At 44.5% G+C, this 18,455-nt stretch overlaps 2 protein-coding genes across 4 annotated transcripts in view; both read right to left on the minus strand.

Annotated features, from left to right (window-relative positions):
- Positions 1–229: 229 nt before the first annotated feature.
- Positions 230–6,951, minus strand: THAP1 (THAP domain containing 1). The gene is made up of 3 exons (XM_004592714.3): positions 6,660–6,951; positions 4,159–4,354; positions 230–2,470 (listed from the first exon to the last, which is right to left on the minus strand). Exons 1-3 carry the CDS (start codon positions 6,728–6,730, stop codon positions 2,096–2,098), a joined length of 642 nt encoding a protein of 213 aa, XP_004592771.1. The 5' UTR covers positions 6,731–6,951; the 3' UTR covers positions 230–2,095.
- Positions 6,952–13,082: 6,131 nt separating this feature from the next.
- The window catches only part of RNF170 (ring finger protein 170), a 41,963-nt gene continuing 36,590 nt past the window's right edge, over positions 13,083–18,455 (minus strand). For all 3 annotated transcript variants that reach the window (XM_012929109.3, XM_004592713.4, XM_058669817.1), the window contains exon 7: positions 13,083–15,712. In XM_012929109.3, coding sequence (XP_012784563.1) covers positions 15,443–15,712 — 270 coding nt within the window. In that variant the 3' untranslated portion in view covers positions 13,083–15,442. The remainder of the gene's footprint in view (positions 15,713–18,455) is intronic.

An 18,455-nucleotide genomic window follows, 5' to 3' on the forward strand; every position in this document is an offset into this window, starting at 1 on the left:
AGAAAAGGAAGGAAATTCTCTAAAAATATTTGTCACTCAAAAAAAAAAAAAAATTCTCAGTAGGAATAAGCCATATCCAAGAAGAGGAAAAGTCATCAAGGCCTGGAATTATAAGAGAGCATGACTTGAAGCAAACTCCAAGTAGTTATGATTGCTTTTTTATAAATCACTGCATTTGTTCTCCGGCTCTTTTCTTGCATGTCAATGACTACATTTCAACATAGAAGACTACAGAAGACCATTTATTCCACATTGAAAAAAACTTTGTCCCTGCTTGTTTCAAACTGAATTTCACCATGGTTGAACAGAACCTATTTTCGCCTCAACGTTCTACTTCTCTTGGCAGTGTTACAAACAACAAAACACATAAAATGAATTTTTAAAACTCAACAAATGTTAACATCTCAAATCACAAATAAGCAAATGCACTTCAAAATTTCAGTTAAATTTAAGTGAAACCAACCAGTGGGCATGCTCCTTGCTCAGTTCTCTCCAAGTGGGGATATGTCTGCTGTGAAAACAAAGTAGTTTCTAATTAGGATTAACACTTATACCCCACTCTGGATTCTCAATTCTGGGGACAGACACAAACACACACACCCCACAATCTTTCATGCAGAAAGAATGCAGGTTGAAGACATATCCTTGGCAGAATATTTACCTATATATCTTCCACGAATTGCTACAGAGATGAACAGATACAAATTTCATGAAGAACCAGTAAACATGCATTCATCTGAGTTAGTTCTAAATAATACTACCAGACTGGGTTACTCTGTATGATATCCTAATCATTATTTCTATTTTGAGACACTGGTTCATAAAATATCAGGAATCAAGTACTATCCACAGCAGCATGGCAGTGAATGACAATGAAAACGAGATCTAAAAAGCCACATCGCATCCCACATTTTAATGCTGTCTTGGAAGGCCTGTTACTCTGCATTGATCTCAGTGCATTTATTAAAGTGATCATTAGAGCTGGAATGGTTATTCTGTATCTATATAGGTCATCCGTAGTAGCAACATTTGCTTACTCAGAACGTATTTTCATCTCAAATATATGTAAAATTTCTCACAAAGTCAAAATAAAACTCACAGTTTGAACAGAAACCTCAGTGTTTAAGTTTCAACATTCAGCAAATAAACACCATACATTAGGCTGCTTTTGAATATAAATCACTCATTTAAATAAGTGGGATACAATTCTAACTTGTGTTCAGATGATTTTTTTTTATGAAAGTTTTAACCAAAATCAACTGGTTAATTGCAAAATGAATATAGGATAACACAAACCAAACTCTGTTACACAGATTTAGATGGAGATACAACTATAGCTGGGGAACTGGGTGTCCCTTCATTAGAGAAACCAGCATCATGGATCAGACCTAACTTTTACTACCTCACTCATAATAATGCTGTACTTTGCTTACTTCAGGATGTTTCTTTCACTGATGACACGATTCTAGTTTAAGATGCTTAACAGTGGAGAAAGGAGAGGGGCCTACTTTTTAAAAAATCTGTTCTTATATTTAAAAAGTTGCTCTACTGAGCTCTCAAGACACTCAAATCTTTTCAAGCACTGACTTGCCAAGTGATTCGGAACAATAGATGAACTTTCTGAGTTCATAAACAAGAACATGTGAGCGTACATACATACATATGTATCTTATGATGTTAGGGCCCATGATCTGATCCATCTTTGATTAAATACAACTAAAATTTCTCAATAAACAGCATTAATTTCAAATTTTAAACTTAAATCTTACTGTACTATTCTCATTGTTTTCTTATTTTTACATTATTTCTATAAATACTCAAAGAACAAAATTCTCCAATTCTGAAACCAACTTGCACTGGCAGTCTGAGGCTAGTTTATAACTTTAAAGGTATTTTGCTAAAATGTAAAAACCCTGACATTACAAACAAAAATTTTTACTATTTTACAGTATATATCTAATTTATTTTTTTAAAAAAATATTCTGAATTGCTTTTATACAAATAATCAAGTGTTATTTTTTAAAACAAAACTCCTTTACAGGTTAAAACAGGATATGTGGTATTGCCCCATCAAAAACTTAACACACACTTCTTTCTATGCTGGTACTTCCACTATCTCAAAGAAGTCATTTGGCAGGATCACGTAACCTCTTTCTGATACGTCATCTTTCTCTTTTTGGAAGTGTACGACCTCCTTTAGTTTCTCGAGCTGCCGTTCCTGTCTTCTGCATCGCTGTTGTGCCGTCTTGAGCTTCTTTCTGAGTTTTTCAACTTGCTGTTCGAGCTGCTGAATCCTCTTCCTCTGGTGCATGGTATCCTCCACAGTGTAGTTGTGGTCACAGAAAACCGAGAGATTGTCGGGGGTCTGCAGAGGAGGCATCAGCAGCCCAATGGCAGCATCCACCTGGGAAATGGGAGGTGTTAAAGGAGGTGGGGGCAGCTGCTCTTGCGACTCCAGCAGATCTTCCTTCTAGAACAACAAAGAAGGCATGTCTGAAGTTAGTAACAAGCAGTGTAAAGTAATTATTCTGTGAATTTAAGAAATATATATTTTAAGGGCCCAGTGCGAGAGCAGGGGCTAAAGTCCTCGCCTTGCACGTAACAGGATCCCATATGGGCACCGGTTCTAATCCCGGCAGCTCCACTTCCCATCCAGCTCCCTGCTTGTGGCCTGGGAGAGCAGTGGAGGACGGCCCAAAGCCTTGGCACTCTGCACCTGCATGGGAGACCTGGAAAAAACTCTTGGCTCCTGGCTTCAGATCAGCTCATCTCAGGCATTTTGGCCGCTTGGGGACTGAATCAATGGACAGAAGATCTTCCTTCCTCTGTGTCTCTCCTTCTCCCTTTATATCTGACTTTGCAATAAAAATAAATCAATCTTTTTTCAAAAGGACATGTTTTTGTAATTCTACAGAACAGACACATTCCAAGACCTGGAGTGGTAGCCTACTGTCTAAAGTCCTCGCCTTGCATGTGGATGCACCAGGATCCCATATCGCTGCCAGTTCAAATCCTGGATGCTCCACTTCCCTTCCAGCTCCCTGCCTGTGCACTGGGAAAGCAGTACAGCACTTCAGATCAGATCAGCTCCAGTCATTGTGGTTACTTGGGGAGTGAGCCAGCAAATGGAGATCTTTCTCTCTGTAAATTTGACTTTCCAATAAAATTAAATACATCTAAAAGAATTCCAAAATGGTAATAGCTTAATTAAACTTTACTACGTGAAGCAGAAATGGGATAAAATGATTACTGAGATCTAAATACTACTAAACACTCAAAACGAAGATTAAAAAAAAACTTTGAAAACTGTCATTAATAGAAAATTCAGGGCCCAGTGCAGTAGCCTAGAGGCTAAAGTCCTCGCCTTGCACGTGCTGGGATCCCATATGGGTGCCAGTTCTAATCCCAGCTACCCCACTTCCCACCCAGCTCCCTGCTTGTGGCCTGGAAAAGTAGTCAGGGATGGCCCAAAGCCTTGGGGTCCTGCACCTGCATGGGAGACCCAGAGAGCTCCTGGCTTCAGATAGGCTCAGCTCCGGCTGTTGCAGCCACTTGGGAAGTTATAATCAATGGACAGAAGATCTTCCTCCCTGTATATCTGACCTTCTAATAAAAGTAAAATATACCTTTAAAATAGACAATTCAACACTCATCAACATTCACATAGGGGCACACAGAGATACAAGCTAAAAAATTATATAGTTTCTTATGTGGGATTATTTTTTAGTAAATAAATTACAAATTTTTAACAAATTTTAATACACAGCATTAGGGCTTTGTTTTTGTTTTTGAAGTAAGTGATGGGGTGGGTGTTCGGCCTGTGGTTAAGGTGCCCATGTAGCTTGGCTCCTGAGCCCTTGTTCCTGCTCCAGTGGACTCCGGGAAGCAGCGGTGATGGCTCAGCTGGCTAAGTTTCTGACGCTCACGGGACTGTCTCACAGCTCTTGGCTTCAGCCTTAATCCCGCCACAGACATCAAGCACACATAACTACACACATGGTCTTTTTGCCTCTCAAACAACTTTTTTCTGCAGTTTATCACATTGAACAGTGCCTATTTATTAGTGATAGGATCCAAGCACATACGTTTTCTAAACTATTATAATGAACACATTAATATAATATTCACAGAAAACCCAGTATTTTAAGACAAGATTACCTTGTCATGTGGTTCAGTACAGAGAAATATCGTGGGCACGGCATTCTCCTTGAGGAGCTTGTTGTTGCACTCCCTCTTAAAGCAGTCTGGGGTAAAGTGCTCCGAACAAATACTGCTGTACTTGGTGGGCTTAAAGTTTTTTCTCCTGACAGCCGCTTCCCATTTTTTACAAAGGCTGGGTCGAGTCAGTGGAAACCTGAGAAAAAGACATCGCTCAGTTCTCTGACCTCATTAAAAAACAAACAAAACCTCAACACCAAAGATATCCTTTTATCTCACTTATTTAATGTTCAACCTTTCGTACTGAGGACATTAAAAGATCCAAATTAAATATATACTATAGAATCAGTTCATATTCATAGTTTTATCCATTTATTTTCTGGTGCTCTCAGAGTTCATCTGAATGAATCAAACCATAGGCAAAAAATATTATGGAAATCTTTTCTCTCTGAATCAACTGGGATACATTCATTAGGCCAAGGTAAAGGGAAGTAGTTAAGGGTTTAAATTTATCGCTAATCATACTTTTCCAAGGTCAAAGATTTGGAAAACCAGGGGGAAATTAGGAAAAAGCCCAAGAAGTTTGTTTCAAATCTATATTCCTCTGTAAGGGATGAGAGCCTGACGCTACTGTTATGGACACCTAACCAACCGTTCCTTCACACAGCACTCACTTTCTCCACTTCTCACTGCTCAGAAGCTGGCAGAAGAGGTAATCGTGGAAAAACTCATCAGAAATAGCCCCTTAAGTAGAAACTACTGCGGCCACAGTGTGCAACACTCAGCACCCAGGTCTCCCGTCTTGGCTGTGTGAGGCTTTGCTCTTCTAGAGCAGGTTAGCCCTCCTTTGGCCTCCAGCAGCAACTCAAGCAATACCCGGCAGCATCAGTGTCCGCGGTGTGTAAATGTCACCCTTCACTAGCAGGTGTCGTGGTTTTACATAGAAATGAAGGGGTTGGGAAGAAGGGGCAGGGTCTGGGGAACCCAAGTCGGAGGCGCTGTCAGCATTTGCTGACCCACCCTCTGAAAGTACTCTGCTTTGCAGATATCCTGGCAGACCAGGAGCTGCAGAGCTCATCTCACATTATAGCAAACGTACTGGAAACACAGCCCTAACTCCCACTTAAAAAAATTACCCGACACACGAAAATTCTATATATTTCTGAGGTAGCATGTGATGTTTCGACACAGCACTCTGATTAGACATTTCAGAGTAAAGTCAATCTAGCTCCTCAACCATTTCCCATTTCAGGAGGTGAAAACCTTGGAAACCCTTTCAGAAGGAAGCAGAAACGTATGAGCATCTCAACTCCCGAATGCAGCCTTGCTTCCAGTGCAGGTGCTCCATGCAAATCCGGCTCTCTGCTATGCAGCCTGGCAGAGGGTTTGGGTCAACTCAGCAGACACACCAGGAATCCCTGGCTGGAGCCTTCTGCAGCGTTTGGGACGTGAACCAGCCCACGCAACAGTTCTTCCTCTCTGTCATCTGCCTCTTATAATCAATCCTTTATAAAATAATAAACAGCCCCACCACACACACACATTTTAATTTGGTAATTATTTTTCTACTGCATCTGATTCTTCAGCTAGTATCCACTCACACTCGGGAATTCCTGCAAAGAAAACCCACCACAAAGGAAAGAAACTTGTAGACAAATTGGTGCTTCTTTCGGTTGTCTGCTCTGGGTAGCAGTGCGGCTACCGAGCCTGCCGGATTAAAAACACAGCCCCAGGTGCTGCAAGCCGGGGCCTGCCACAAGCTTTTTCTGTTAAAAATTTGGGGTCCCTTAAGGCTGCAGTCTGAAACCCTGGCCCGCACAATCGCCACCCGTCCCCCTCGGAGGCCTTTGTTTCTCCCTCAGCCGCGGCTCCGGAACGCGCCAACCCCAAGCCGGAGAAGAGGGCGCCCGGCGCGTGAGGAGCAGCGGCGGCGGGGCCCTCACACCCAGCCCGGGACGCAGCCTGAGGCGGCCGCCGCCCAGGCCCCGACCCTAAGCCCACCCCGACTCCCGGCCCTGTGCCCGACCCCCGACCCTAAGCCCAGCCCCGGCTCCTGGGCCCCGGCCCAAAACCCAACCCCGACTCCCGGCCCTGTGCCCGACCCCCGACCCTAAGCCCAGCCCCGGCTCCTGGGCCCCGGCCCAAAACCCAACCCCGACTCCCGGCCCTGTGCCCGACCTCCGACCCTAAGCCCGCCCCTGGCTCTCGACTCCGGTGCCCGGGTTGGACCCGACCCTAAACCCACTCCCGGCTCCCTGCCCCGGTACCCGACCCCATACCCTAAGCCCAGCCCCGGCTCCCGGCCCCGACTCCGGCCCCGGCCCTAAGCCCAGCCCCGGCTCCGACTCCGACTCCGGCCCCGGCCCCGGCCCCGGCCCTAAGCCCAGCCCCGGCTCCCGCCCCCGCCCTCCCGTTCGCTCAGGCGCCGCCGCGCGCCGACTCCGCCCCGCACCCCCTCAGCCCGGCGGAGACCGGCCCCGCGACGCGCGCCAGGGACTTACTTGTGGAAAGACACGGGCTTATCCTTGTCATACCGGTTCTTGCAGCCGTAAGCGGAACAGGACTGCACCATCCTTCCGGTCTCCGGCCTGTCGCTTCGGCCGCCCCTGAAGGCGGGCGAAGCTGTTCGCCGTGTCTCTGCTGTCGGTTTTAAGGCCCTCTTCTTCCGTAGCTTTGGTAAATCGTTTCAGTGAAGGCAGTTCCACTCGGGGGGGCGTGTGACTAACGCGTCTGTTGGGTTGTTTGCATTAGCAGAAGGGCCACAGCCATCGCCCCTCTCCCATCTCCAAGATGGCGGAGACAGCTTCAAACTCAATCTCTCGCGAGGAGTTCTTCCCACCGTCTCTGATTAGCCCCCTGAGGTCAGAGGTAACGTTTCCTGGGACGCAGGCCATTGGCTGAGGCCGAGCGTTTCCTGCGTCGTGGGGCGGGGCAATGTTCGGCGTTGCGGAAGTAGGCGTGGCCTCCGCTCAGGGTGTCTGACAGGAGCGTTCCGGGAAGGGGGCGAGGGGAGCTGAGGGCGAAGCGCACTCCTGCGGGGTCGTGTGTCAGGCTCCGTTCACCTCTAATTTTACTCGGGCAGCTTTGAGTGGGAGGGAAACAGATGCAGCCTGTTGGGTCTGGTGACCTAAAGGAGAACGGGTTCAAGCCGAGGGCGTTTTTGTGGCGCCCTGTCATCCTAGTTGCTCCAGGGGGAGAGGAGCGAGGGTCGTGGTGTGACACCTGGCGTCTCCGCGGCCGAGCCCTGATGCTTGGCGTTGCCGCGAGTCGTCACGGGAGAGGAGAGGTTTCTTTGAGTCCCTGACTCAGCTTGGAGACCTAGAGAGCGAACTGCTGGCTGACTGGCCGTGCTTAGACTGGGCCTTTTCTCCGTCCCTTTACTCCCGAGTGCTGAAATCTGTCCTTGGTTATGCAAACAAGAAACTGGAGTGTTAGAACCCATTGATGGCCATGTTAGCTTTATAAAAGAGTAAATGCCTCTGAAGTACATCCATTTTCATTTATTTCATTAAAAACTTTTTATTTGAGGGCATGGCATGATAGCTTCGTGCATGCACCGAGATCCCATGTAAGTGCCGGTTCATATCCCGGCTGTCCCACTTCCCTTCCAGCTCCCTGCTTGTGGCCTGGGAAAGTAGTACAGGGCGGCCCAAAGCCCAAGGACCCTGCACCCACGTGGGGGGCCTGAAGAAGAAGTTACTGACTTTTGGGTTTATGATCAACTCAGCTCTGGCAGTTGTGGCCACTTGGGGAGTGAACAAACAGATGGAACGTCTTTCTGTCTCTCCTCTCTGTAAATCTCTTTCCAAGAAAAAAGGAATAAATATTTAAAAAATTTTTTATTTGAAAAGTAGTTACAAAAAAAAAAAAAAAAAAAAAGGAAGTAGTTACAGAGAAAGCCAGACAGATCCATCCGCTGCGTCATCCCCCAAATGGCCACAACTGGAGCTGGGCCAGTGGGAGTCAGGAGCGAGGAACTTGAGTTCCTACACAGGTGCCCAGAGGTATTAACAGGGAGCTGGGTTAGAAGTTGGGCAGTCGACTCCTATACTGGCATCCATATGGGATGCCTATACTGTAGGCTGTGGATCAACCTGTTTGGCCACATGTTGGCCAGCTGCTGTAGGTTTTCATGGGTGAGCTCTGCTATGCCTTCCATAAACAGCCTATTTTCCTGGGCTTCAAATGGTTCTTAAAGTTCTTTTCTAGCTCTTTCTGACCTTCCCAACCAAGGTAGCTTTTCCGTTCCAGTGAAGTCTTACACTTCTGTAAACAGTTATGAGCCATATTGCAGTACCTCTGTATGTATCATTTGCATCTGAGGTGTTGCTAACAGGGATTGTCTTACCTAATACAATTGTGTACAGTATCTTTCATAAATTATTAAAATGTTGGTTGATGGGCTTGGCATGGTAGCCTACTGGCTAGAGTCCTCGCCTTGCACACACTGCCATCCCATATGGACGCCAGTTAGTGTTCCAGCAGCCTCACTTCCCATCCAGCTCCCTGCTTGTGGCCTGGGAAAGCAGTCGAGGACAACCCAAAGCCTTCGGACCCTGCACCCACGTGGGAGACCCGGAAGAAGCTCCTGGCTCTTGGCTTTGGATTGGCTTGGCTCTGGTCATGGCGGCCACTTGGGGAGTGAATCAGCAGATGGAAGATCTTTCTGTTTTTTCTTCTCCCTGTATATCTTACTTTCCAATAAAAATAAATTAAAAAAAATGTTGGTTGAATGAAGTGGACTGGAAACCACCTATCTAAAGTAGTAGGTGAGGAGTGAGATGAGCCCCTGCTTGGAATGTCCACGACCCATGGCAGAGGCCCACCCATGCTTCCCAGCCTGCCTTCTGCAGCAGAGGACGGGTCAGGAGTTTTAGTCACCACGTGGGAGACCTAGAGTGAGTTCTTGGCCCCTGGCTGCAACCTGCCTGAACCCTAGCTGATGTGGGTATTTGGAGATGAGCCAGTGGATCAAAGAAGGGTTCTCCCGCCCTCCCTTTCTTGTGCTGCCTCAAGTAAATACAAATTAACTTTTAAAAAAATGTCTTAGAGCCATAGTCCTGGATGAAAATATCAAAATAATGCTTCACTCCTAGCATTTCCATGGGTATTGAGACAGGTAGTGATTTCTCTGTAGTCCACTGCGGGATGTGATAATATGAACTGAGAAACCACATTCTAACTTGGAATTCAGTGAAGTCCTTACCAGTTGGTTCAGTTGGATGTTCATCCTTCATACACCGTTCTATGCGTTAGGGAAGGTAGAGAAAATACGGCTACTTTCGATGTTATAGGATAAGAGGGTTGTAGTTTAGAATGTAATGGACAGGGCAGTCCTAGCAGAGGAGGCGATGATTGTGCAAGGATTTAGAGTGGTAACATGGTTGGCTAGAGGCTTCTGCAAAGCTCCCGGCTGAGCTGGATGAGGTTAGGGAGGAAACAGGGATGGGATCCTATAAATGGGGACTTGGCTTTTTACTATACTACGAGTGTAGTGGAAGGCCTCCCTGGAGAACAGGCTTTGAAATGGTCATTCTGTGCTGTGTCTAGATCTCAGGGGCGACCTAAAGGCTCCTGTGGCAGCGTACATGAGACATGATGGTGACTTAGACCCCTGTGAACGCAGTCAAGGATGAAGACGTGGTCTCCCTGCTCCTCTTGTCCCTGTTATACTCCCAATCTTGACTAGGAGGGGCAGACAATGAGAATTATTATTTCAATAACATTGTGCCAGGACTGGCACTGTGGTGCAGTGAGCAAAGCTACTGCCAGCGAAACCAGCACTATTTAAGGGCAACAGTTGGAGTCCCAGCTGCTCCACTTCCAATCCAGCTCCTTGCTAATGCTCCTTGGAAAGCAGTGGAAGATGAGCCCCTACACTCTGGTGGGAGACCAGGAGGAACCTCCTAGCTTCCGGCTTTGACCTGACACAGCCCACACTATTGGCAGCCATCTGGGGAGTGAACCAACGGATGAAAGATCTCTTTCATTCTGTCTCTGTGACTCTGCCTTCCAAATAGATAAATAAATCTTAGCCAAAACAATGCAGGTGCTGATACCTAAATACAAGAGAAGGACAAGGGGGGGCGATCACAGCCTCCTTTAGCTATAGTAGTAAGGTAGTTTGTGTAAGTGGACAAATGTTCTCTCTAAACAGGCCTTTCCAATAAAAATAAATAAATCTTAAAGTTAAAAAATCCAAAAAACCAAAACAACAACAAAGTGAACCAACAGAGGGAAGAACTACGTAAATGTGAAGAAAAGGGAGATAACAGAGGTGGCAGGAGCATTCCAGGCATGGGGCACGTGTGTGTGTGTGTGTGTGTGTGTGTGTGCGTGTGCATGCAGAGGTCTGACTTAGGTTTGACAGGACAGTGGTAAACAGGTCTGGATGTCTGTGAACAGCATGGAGGCATGGAGGCTGCAGTGGCAGTGAGCCCGCGGGAGAGGGCATGAAGTGAGGTTGCTGGTTTGGATAAGTGTAGTGGGAGCCCAGCAAAACATGCTAGCCAGGGAAGTGACTTTATCTAATAGGTGAAAAATATCATTTGGCTGCTTGGCGCTGAGAGGGCAGCAGTGCAGGGGAGCAGACCAAGGCCAGAGATTGAAGTTGCCTACATCAAGATGGTGGTAGTATTCAGGTCGTAACATATGGACTAGAGGTGCCAGGCAAGGACTCAAGAAAATCTGACAAGAGCATTTAGGTGAATGGTGGCAAGGTCATACTGAGATGAAGACAGGCTGCTGATAAAAATAAAATTGCCAACTACTTCCCTCTTCTGCCCTTCTCTGTCCTACCATCCCACAGTAATGAGGATGCCTGAGGGGACACCTGCATCTGGAACCGGGGTACCGGGGTGGAGTCCCAGCTCAGCTCCCGATGCTGCCTTCCTGCTAATGTACCCCAAGGGGAGGCAGCAGGTGGTCCCTGCCATCCGTGTGGGAGATCTAGATCCAGTTCCCGTTTTGGCTTGGCCGAACTGTGGCTGTTGCAGGTATTTGGGGGAAGGAATCAGTGTTCTCTCTCTCTTCCTCTCATAAATAAAAATCTGGTTTTGACACTTTTGAAAAAAGGATTTGGGGTGGGAGGAGAGGTCGTTGGCTGTGGGATTGTAGGACAGAGAAGGCCAGAAGAGGAAGTGAATAGCAGTTGCATGCACCAGGGCCACCGGTCTAGAGGGAAGCCAGTTAGGTATTGGGCTTTCACTTAGCCAACTCGTCTTGTTCCCCTTTTCTTGTTTATCTTCTAGCTATCTATAACTTAGGAATAAAATAATGCACCTTATTTCCTGTTGAAAGGCAGAGTTATAGGGAGAGGAGATGCAGAGATCTTCCCTCTGCTGCTTCACTTCCAAAATGGCTGCAATGGCTGGCTCTGGTCTGAAGCCAGGAGCTTCCTCTGGGTGTCTCACATGGGTGCAGGTGCCCAAGGACTAGGCTTATCCTCCTGCTTTTCCATATGCATTAGCAGGGAGCTGGGTCACAAGTGGAGCACCCAAATGAGATGCTGGCACAGCTTAATCTAGTATTCCACAGTGCCAACCCCTTGTTCTGCTTCTTAAGAGAGTTTATGGAAATATCCCAAATGTCCACTAATAGTAAAATTTGTAAACTTGTGGAATACTACATAGCAGTCAGGATTTCTACAACTACAATCCATGGCAATATAGATGGTTCTCATATATATGTTGAAGAAATCATACACAAAATTATGATTTTTTGTAAAGAAAAAATAGGTAAAACTAATAGAGATTACTTCTGACAAAAGTAGTGAATTGGGTGCTGATCAGTTTGCTAATTCATTATCTGATTCTCATTTATAGAACTGTTAGTATTTATTATATTTAATAAAACAAACTAATATACAAGGGCTACCCACATTGCATAATTGTTTTTTCTTAAAGGACAAGGCTACTATATGCTCACTTGCCCTTCAATCAAAGTCAAAAATGGATATATGCTGTAGCATTATATTATAATATATTATATCACAGCCTTTTAAGGGAAACAGAATAGACTTTAAAATGTTACTTAGGGGCCTGGCACAGTAGCCTTGCAGCTAAAGTCCTTGCCTTGCATGTGCTAGGATTCCATTTGGGCACCAGTTCGTATCCTGGCTGCTCCACTCCTATCCAGCTCCCTGCTTGTGGCCTGGTAAAATAGTCGAGGATGGCCCAAAGCCTTGGGATCCTGCACCCGCATGGGAGATCCAGAAGAAGCTCCTGGCTCTTGGCTTCAGATTGGCTCAGCTCTGGCCATGGCGGCCACTTGGGGAGTGAATCACTGGACAGAAGATCTTCCCGTCTGTCTCTCCTCCTCTCTATGTATCTGATTTTGCACTAAATAATAAAATAAATCTTTTAAAAATCTATTTTCTACCTTTTACATTTAAAAATACCAAGTAAAATTGCAACTGTGATGAGACTGGTTGTTTGTTAGTGACTGAGTTCCTGTAACCACTATACCAAATGCTTTCTCAGAAGATTTGAATTTAATTATTTTATTTTTTTTGTTGTTTTTTTATTTTTTCTTGGAATTTTATTTTAATTTTTTATTAGAAAGTCAGATATACAGAGAGAAAAGAGACAGAGAGGAAGATCTTCCATGTACTGATTCAGTCCTTAAGTAGCCGCAACAGCTGGAGCTGAACCAATCTAAAGCCAGGAGCGAGGGTCTCCCATGCTGGTGCAGTCCCAAGGCCTTGGGCCATCCTAACTGCCTTCCCAGGCCACAAGCAGGGAGCTGGATGGAAGTGGGGCTGCCAGGATACCAACCGGCACCTATATGGGATCCTGACATGTGCAAGGTAAGGACTTTAACCACTAGGCTACTGCACTGGGCCAAGGAGGTTTGAATTTTAAACCAGACAACATGCAAACAAGCAAGCAAGCAAGCAAAAAAAAAAAACCAAAAAAAAACTCCACACAATTTAGAAATTTTAAGGTACATCACTTTTATTCAAAAGAATAAATCACACAGTTTGAACCAAGCTGCCACTCCTCCGCAACAGCTCTGTGAGGTAGGTATCTGCACAGCCACAAAGAATGGCCACAAGCCCTGTCTTCCCTGTCCCCTCAAGTGCATCCATTGGAACGCCTCAAGCCACTGTTCCCCACAGAGCTGCCTGGTACCTGCTCCTGGGCTCAGAGCATCTGTTTGTGTAACAATTACAATATTGCAGTTTCAAAAAAAGAAAAACCTGATTTGCTGCTTTGACTTATATGAGCTAACTCTAAAGTCACAGAATTATGACAATGTTTGCAAACACTGATTGACTGTTGCTTTAATACTCTCTCAGATCACTTCTGCATTTATCAGTAATCAGGAAAAATGACATAATAGCAGATCTAAGACTGAAACACCAGCATGGATTCCTTTCACTTTGGTACCATAGGCTTCTACCAGGGAGGTCTGGTGGTCATTCTAGATATTGTAATAATTACTGAAACCAAAAATGTTGGCACCTGGAGCAGAACATGAGCACAGAAAATCTGTTCAGAAAAGTGACACTACTGTAGCCCCAGTCCAGATTTATAATTGGTAGGAAATTCAATTCCACGCTGTTGAATGGTGATGCAACATCCTGCTCCTTAGCTTTTCAATCCCCAGCTGACACATGTATTTGTGAAGTGTGTCACTCTGGCAGACACTTGGCTCGGAAGGGTAGAACTGGGATCCACAAAGTTGGCTACAATTTTCTGCCTGAGGCCACCTGAGCCGCAATGAAGGGACAATGCATTATGAAACACTGCAGGTCTCACTTCCTGCCTCCTGCTGCTTCTCTTCCCCTCTGCCTACCATCCAAAGCAAGAAGTCCTACAAAAGGAACACTCATGTGACTTCAGGCAGCTGCAACATCAAGAGTACGGCGATTTCATCTGTGAAGAGGAAGGTGAGGTTTGCCTTGCCTTGCTCAGAATATTTTGTCATAGGATAAAACAGAAGATAGGGAAGATGGCGCCTTAAACGTAATGTGCTATGCTTAAGCATTACAGTTTTCCTGTGACAGGCAACAGCTTCATTTCATGTCCAATTTAGAAAATATAAACTATTCCACTTATAGCCTTGTGAGTTGGTATCACTGGGATGAACCTGGGAGAATGTGAAGGATTCATACCCTGGTCTGCAGGCTGTAGGACTTGCTAACAACAAATGCTGTCCGCAGCAGTGACTTGGGAAGAGGCAGCTAACACTGACCCTTGGGCCACTCACTAGTGAGCAGTTCCTGCTGCAGGAAGGGTAGTAGCATTTGTGGTATCAGTTCTTCTCAAACAGGAAATTGCAGAATGGAATATTAGAGACTGAGGCCATAGTTCCAGAAAGAAATGGTATGTTTCTTATTCAGCTCTGTCTCATTCTGTATAAGCTGTGATGAGAGTATTGTGTAACAGTTTTCTTAAAATAAAAACTAGCCAAATCTGACATTTCTGCTGCTAAAGTAAATCAGAAATGTCTCTTGCCAAACTGAAGATGATGTTCCTGGCCAATTCCTTAGTGCGCCCGGGGCCTGCAGTCCCCCTGGGTTACTGTGTCACTGAGGTTCCTACACTTGCCTTTACACGTTACTTCTCTATCTACTCCAATAAAAGGACCAAACTCTTGTGCAAGTGTTGTAACTGTGAACATCAAGTGTGGGTTGACTGGGAAGAAATGATTCTCATCTTCTTCATTCTTCTATTGATGAAAAGGTGTTCTGTAAACCAGGATGTGAGATCAAGCTATGAAGTTCAAGTTTCTTCTTTCGCTTTCAGCTGATGACAGACTTATACCAGAATAGAAAAAGCAGAACTGCTCCCAATGCACAAAACAGCTAGCTCTAAGAGAAACACTGACTTTTCTCCAATATTTTATATTTTATTGTAGCAAAAAATACTTCAGTTTGATAGCTATGTTGTATAGGTACCCATTGAGGAGGATAAATTGGATAAACTGCACATTTAATAGCATGTTATTGTATATCCAATCTTAAGTAATTTGGGGGGCATTAAAAAGATATAAAAGTATCCCTTTTATATAATTCTGTTTTTTTCCCAAGACTTAATAGATAACACAGATTCAAGATATAATTGTAGAGCATTACAGTTCTAACTTTAACATTCAAACCTGCAACATGTAAAAAAATTCCAGTTATATAGTACCAAGCATTTATCAAATAATAATTAAATGTTTGTGACACAATGGTTTTAAGCTTGTAAGATAATATTCAAATATATTAAATTGCTGTGGGGTTTTTTTGTCTGATTTTGTGCATTAGCTCAGATGTGCTAGTAAACTCATTTTTTTTTCATCTGGTTAACCTTTGGGTTATCACTTCTCGATACATAATGGAGATGTATATAAGCAACAAAAAGATGACGAAGAAATCATCTAGAAAACCTAGAATTCCAAACAAGGCTTCAGGTACAAAATCCAGAGGTGAGATGAGATAGAAAAAAGCTCCCATTAAGCAAAGTATAATCCTAATGCGGAACATCCAGAAAAGGCCCCCGACTGAAAACATTTCCCTGAATGCATGCCTCAGCAAAGTGGGGAGATCCAGGATTCTCTCCATAATCTGGTAGGAGGAAAAACAGATATAATTTAGCACCTAATGTGTCAGTTTGCAGAATGATACATTTTTTTTTTACAGTGTACAAACTCAGGATAAATGAGTTTTATGAATTGGTGACCACCCTATTTGCCAATTATGCATTTTATTTAAAATTAGTTCTTTGATTACCAGGCCCTTATAAAATAGGTTTTATTACAATCATTATAAAGCAACCAAAGTCAACAAGCTAGAAATATTCAATACAGTACTGCAGAACTCAAGTTATCTCTAATGTGAGTTAGTTACATAAACCAAATCCAGAACCTACGACATTTGTAATTAGCACCTGAGGCTTACGCCCAGGTCTCAGCTTTAAAGTCACATCTAGGTTTGAATTCAATCATCATGTGCCGTGTGATCCTGGTGAAACACTTGTTTAACAAGGGCTATAAAGAGCTACAAGAGAGAATGTATATGGAGGGCCTTCATAAACTGCCAGACAACATAAAGTATTACACATGAAAGACTCGTGAGCTGCTTAACAACAGCAGTGACTGGTTCCTTCCAGTCTGTCACCTTTTCTGATCTTTCTTCTGCTTACAATAATCTGTATAACAACCATAAATACAAATCTGGGTATATATTTTTATTCAGGAAGTACTATCTGGGGGCTGCCATTGTGACAGTGGATAAAGCTGCCACCTACAATGCTGGCGTTCCATACAGATGCTGGTGTTTGTCCCAGCTGCTTCATTTTCAATCCAGCTCTGCTAATGGCCCCTGTCACTTCTGTGGGAGACCAGGACAAAGCTCCTAGCCTGGCTCAGCCCTGGCTGCTGTGGCCTTCTGGGGAGTGAACCAGTGGATGGACGCACTCTCTGTATCTCCCCCATCTCTCTGTAACTCTTTCAAATAAATAAATAGATAATTTTTAATTTTTACAAAGTAGTACAAAGTAAGATGAATCAGAGTTGGGAGACAAAAATGGGAATTTAACAAATGAGAAAGTTTTAAACATTGCTTGATGAAAACCTTGTAACTCATTTTGGGAGGCTGTTCATAAAATAACAGAAATGATCTTTATAGAAATTACTTCCTATGTTAATTTTCTTTTTGAAATTTTGAGAGGCAGACACCCTTCCATCTTCTGGTTCATTTCCCAAATGCCTGCAACAGCTGGAGTTGGACCAGGTCTCCCATGTGGGTGGCAGTCACCTTGATGCCTTCAGCCTTCTCCAGGGCCTCCCAGGAAGCCAGAAGCTTGGCATGGAGCCAGAGCCAGGAACTGAATGCAGGGATCTGCCTCTGGCTACACACCACTTCCCTACAGAAGTTACAGCCTTCAGGTGTCCTAACCACCAGCTAGCATGTCTGCTGAAAACCTGTCAGTCCATTATTTGAGCTATTTTGTTCATTTCTGATATAGGATCATTACTTAAGCTAAAGTGAAATGGTTTGCTAAGAAATGTGTGAATAATGAAGAATGTCAAATAACTAAATGTCTTTATATTAATTTCATGACCTATCAGGATTTCTTATTAATTATCAGACATCCAAAAAAAAAAAAAACACCTTATCAATAGTTGAAATAGTTTGCTTCTCATTTTAAAATACCAATGAGAAGGCCCAGCACAATAGCCTACTGGCTAAAGTCCTCGCCTTGAACGCACCAGGATCCCATGTGGGTGCCGGTTCTGGTCCAAACGGCCCTGCTTTCCATCCAGCTTCCTGTGGCCTGAAAAGCAGCTGAGGATGGCCCAAAGCCTTGGGAACCTGCGCCCACGTGGGAGACACGGAAGAGGCCCCAGGCTCCTGGCTTTGGATCAGCTCAGCTCTGGCCGTTGTGGCCGCTTGGGGAGTGAATCATCGGACGGAGGATCTTCCTCTCTGTCTCTCCTCCTCTCTGTATATCTGACTTTGCAATAAAAAAATAAAACTTAAAAAAAAATAGCAATGAGAATCAAAATGATTTTTTAAAGTCAGGGGATAGTTGCTGAATTTGAAACAGGTCTCATCTTCAAAGAATCATTCCACAGGTGTCACTGAAGGACATGTAAAATAATAAATAAATAAGTAAACAAACTGCTAACTGATCAAAAATAGCCGAAGAGGCTGTGGAAGACCACAGCAATTGAACGAACTTTTCCCTGTTGTTGGGGTACCTAACATATAATGGCATCACTGAACAAGGACCAAGAGCTTATTGGTTTTGGCTGGGAGCAGTAGTATCAATTCTTTTTTTAAGATTTTTTTATTTTTATTGGAAAGTCAGATATACAGAGACGAGGAGAAAGAGGGGAAGATCTTCGATCTGATGGTTCACTCCCCAAGCAGCCGCAACAGCCGGTGCTGAGCAGATCCAAAGCCAGAAGCCAGGAGCTTCTTCCAGGTCTCCCATGCGGGTGCAGGGTCCCAAGGCTTTTGGCCGTCCTTGACTGCTTTCCCAGGCCACAAGCAGGGAGCTGGATGGGAAGCGGGGCCACTGGGATTAGAACCGGTGCCCATATGGGATCCCTGCACATGCAATGCAAGGACTTTAACCACTACGCTATTGTGCTGGGCCCAGTAGTATCAATTCTTAAAAGTAACATGCTGATTTATTTAACCAACATTAAGGGCCTATATTCCTGGCGTTGTGACACTAGCAATAGATTGGTGAAGAATTAAACACAGTCCTTGCCTTCCTGCAGCTTTTAGTCTACTGAGTGGACAATAACGGACAAGATTCAAATTGCCAATGACGAGAGTCTAGTGGGAGTGTGCAGAG

Source organism: Ochotona princeps, chromosome 11 (genome assembly GCF_030435755.1).
Source record: "Ochotona princeps isolate mOchPri1 chromosome 11, mOchPri1.hap1, whole genome shotgun sequence".
Lineage (NCBI taxonomy): Eukaryota > Metazoa > Chordata > Mammalia > Lagomorpha > Ochotonidae > Ochotona > Ochotona princeps.

Bases quoted from the DNA above. Each gene is read 5' to 3' on its own strand.
- THAP1 (XM_004592714.3), bottom strand. From the start codon at position 6,730: ATGGTGCAGTCCTGTTCCGCTTACGGCTGCAAGAACCGGTATGACAAG. The intron at 4,355-6,659 runs GTAAGTCCCTGG...TCTTTTTCTCAG, and splicing joins AAGCCCGTGTCTTTCCACAA to GTTTCCACTGACTCGACCCA. The intron at 2,471-4,158 runs GTAATCTTGTCT...TTGTTGTTCTAG, and splicing joins GTACTGAACCACATGACAAG to AAGGAAGATCTGCTGGAGTC.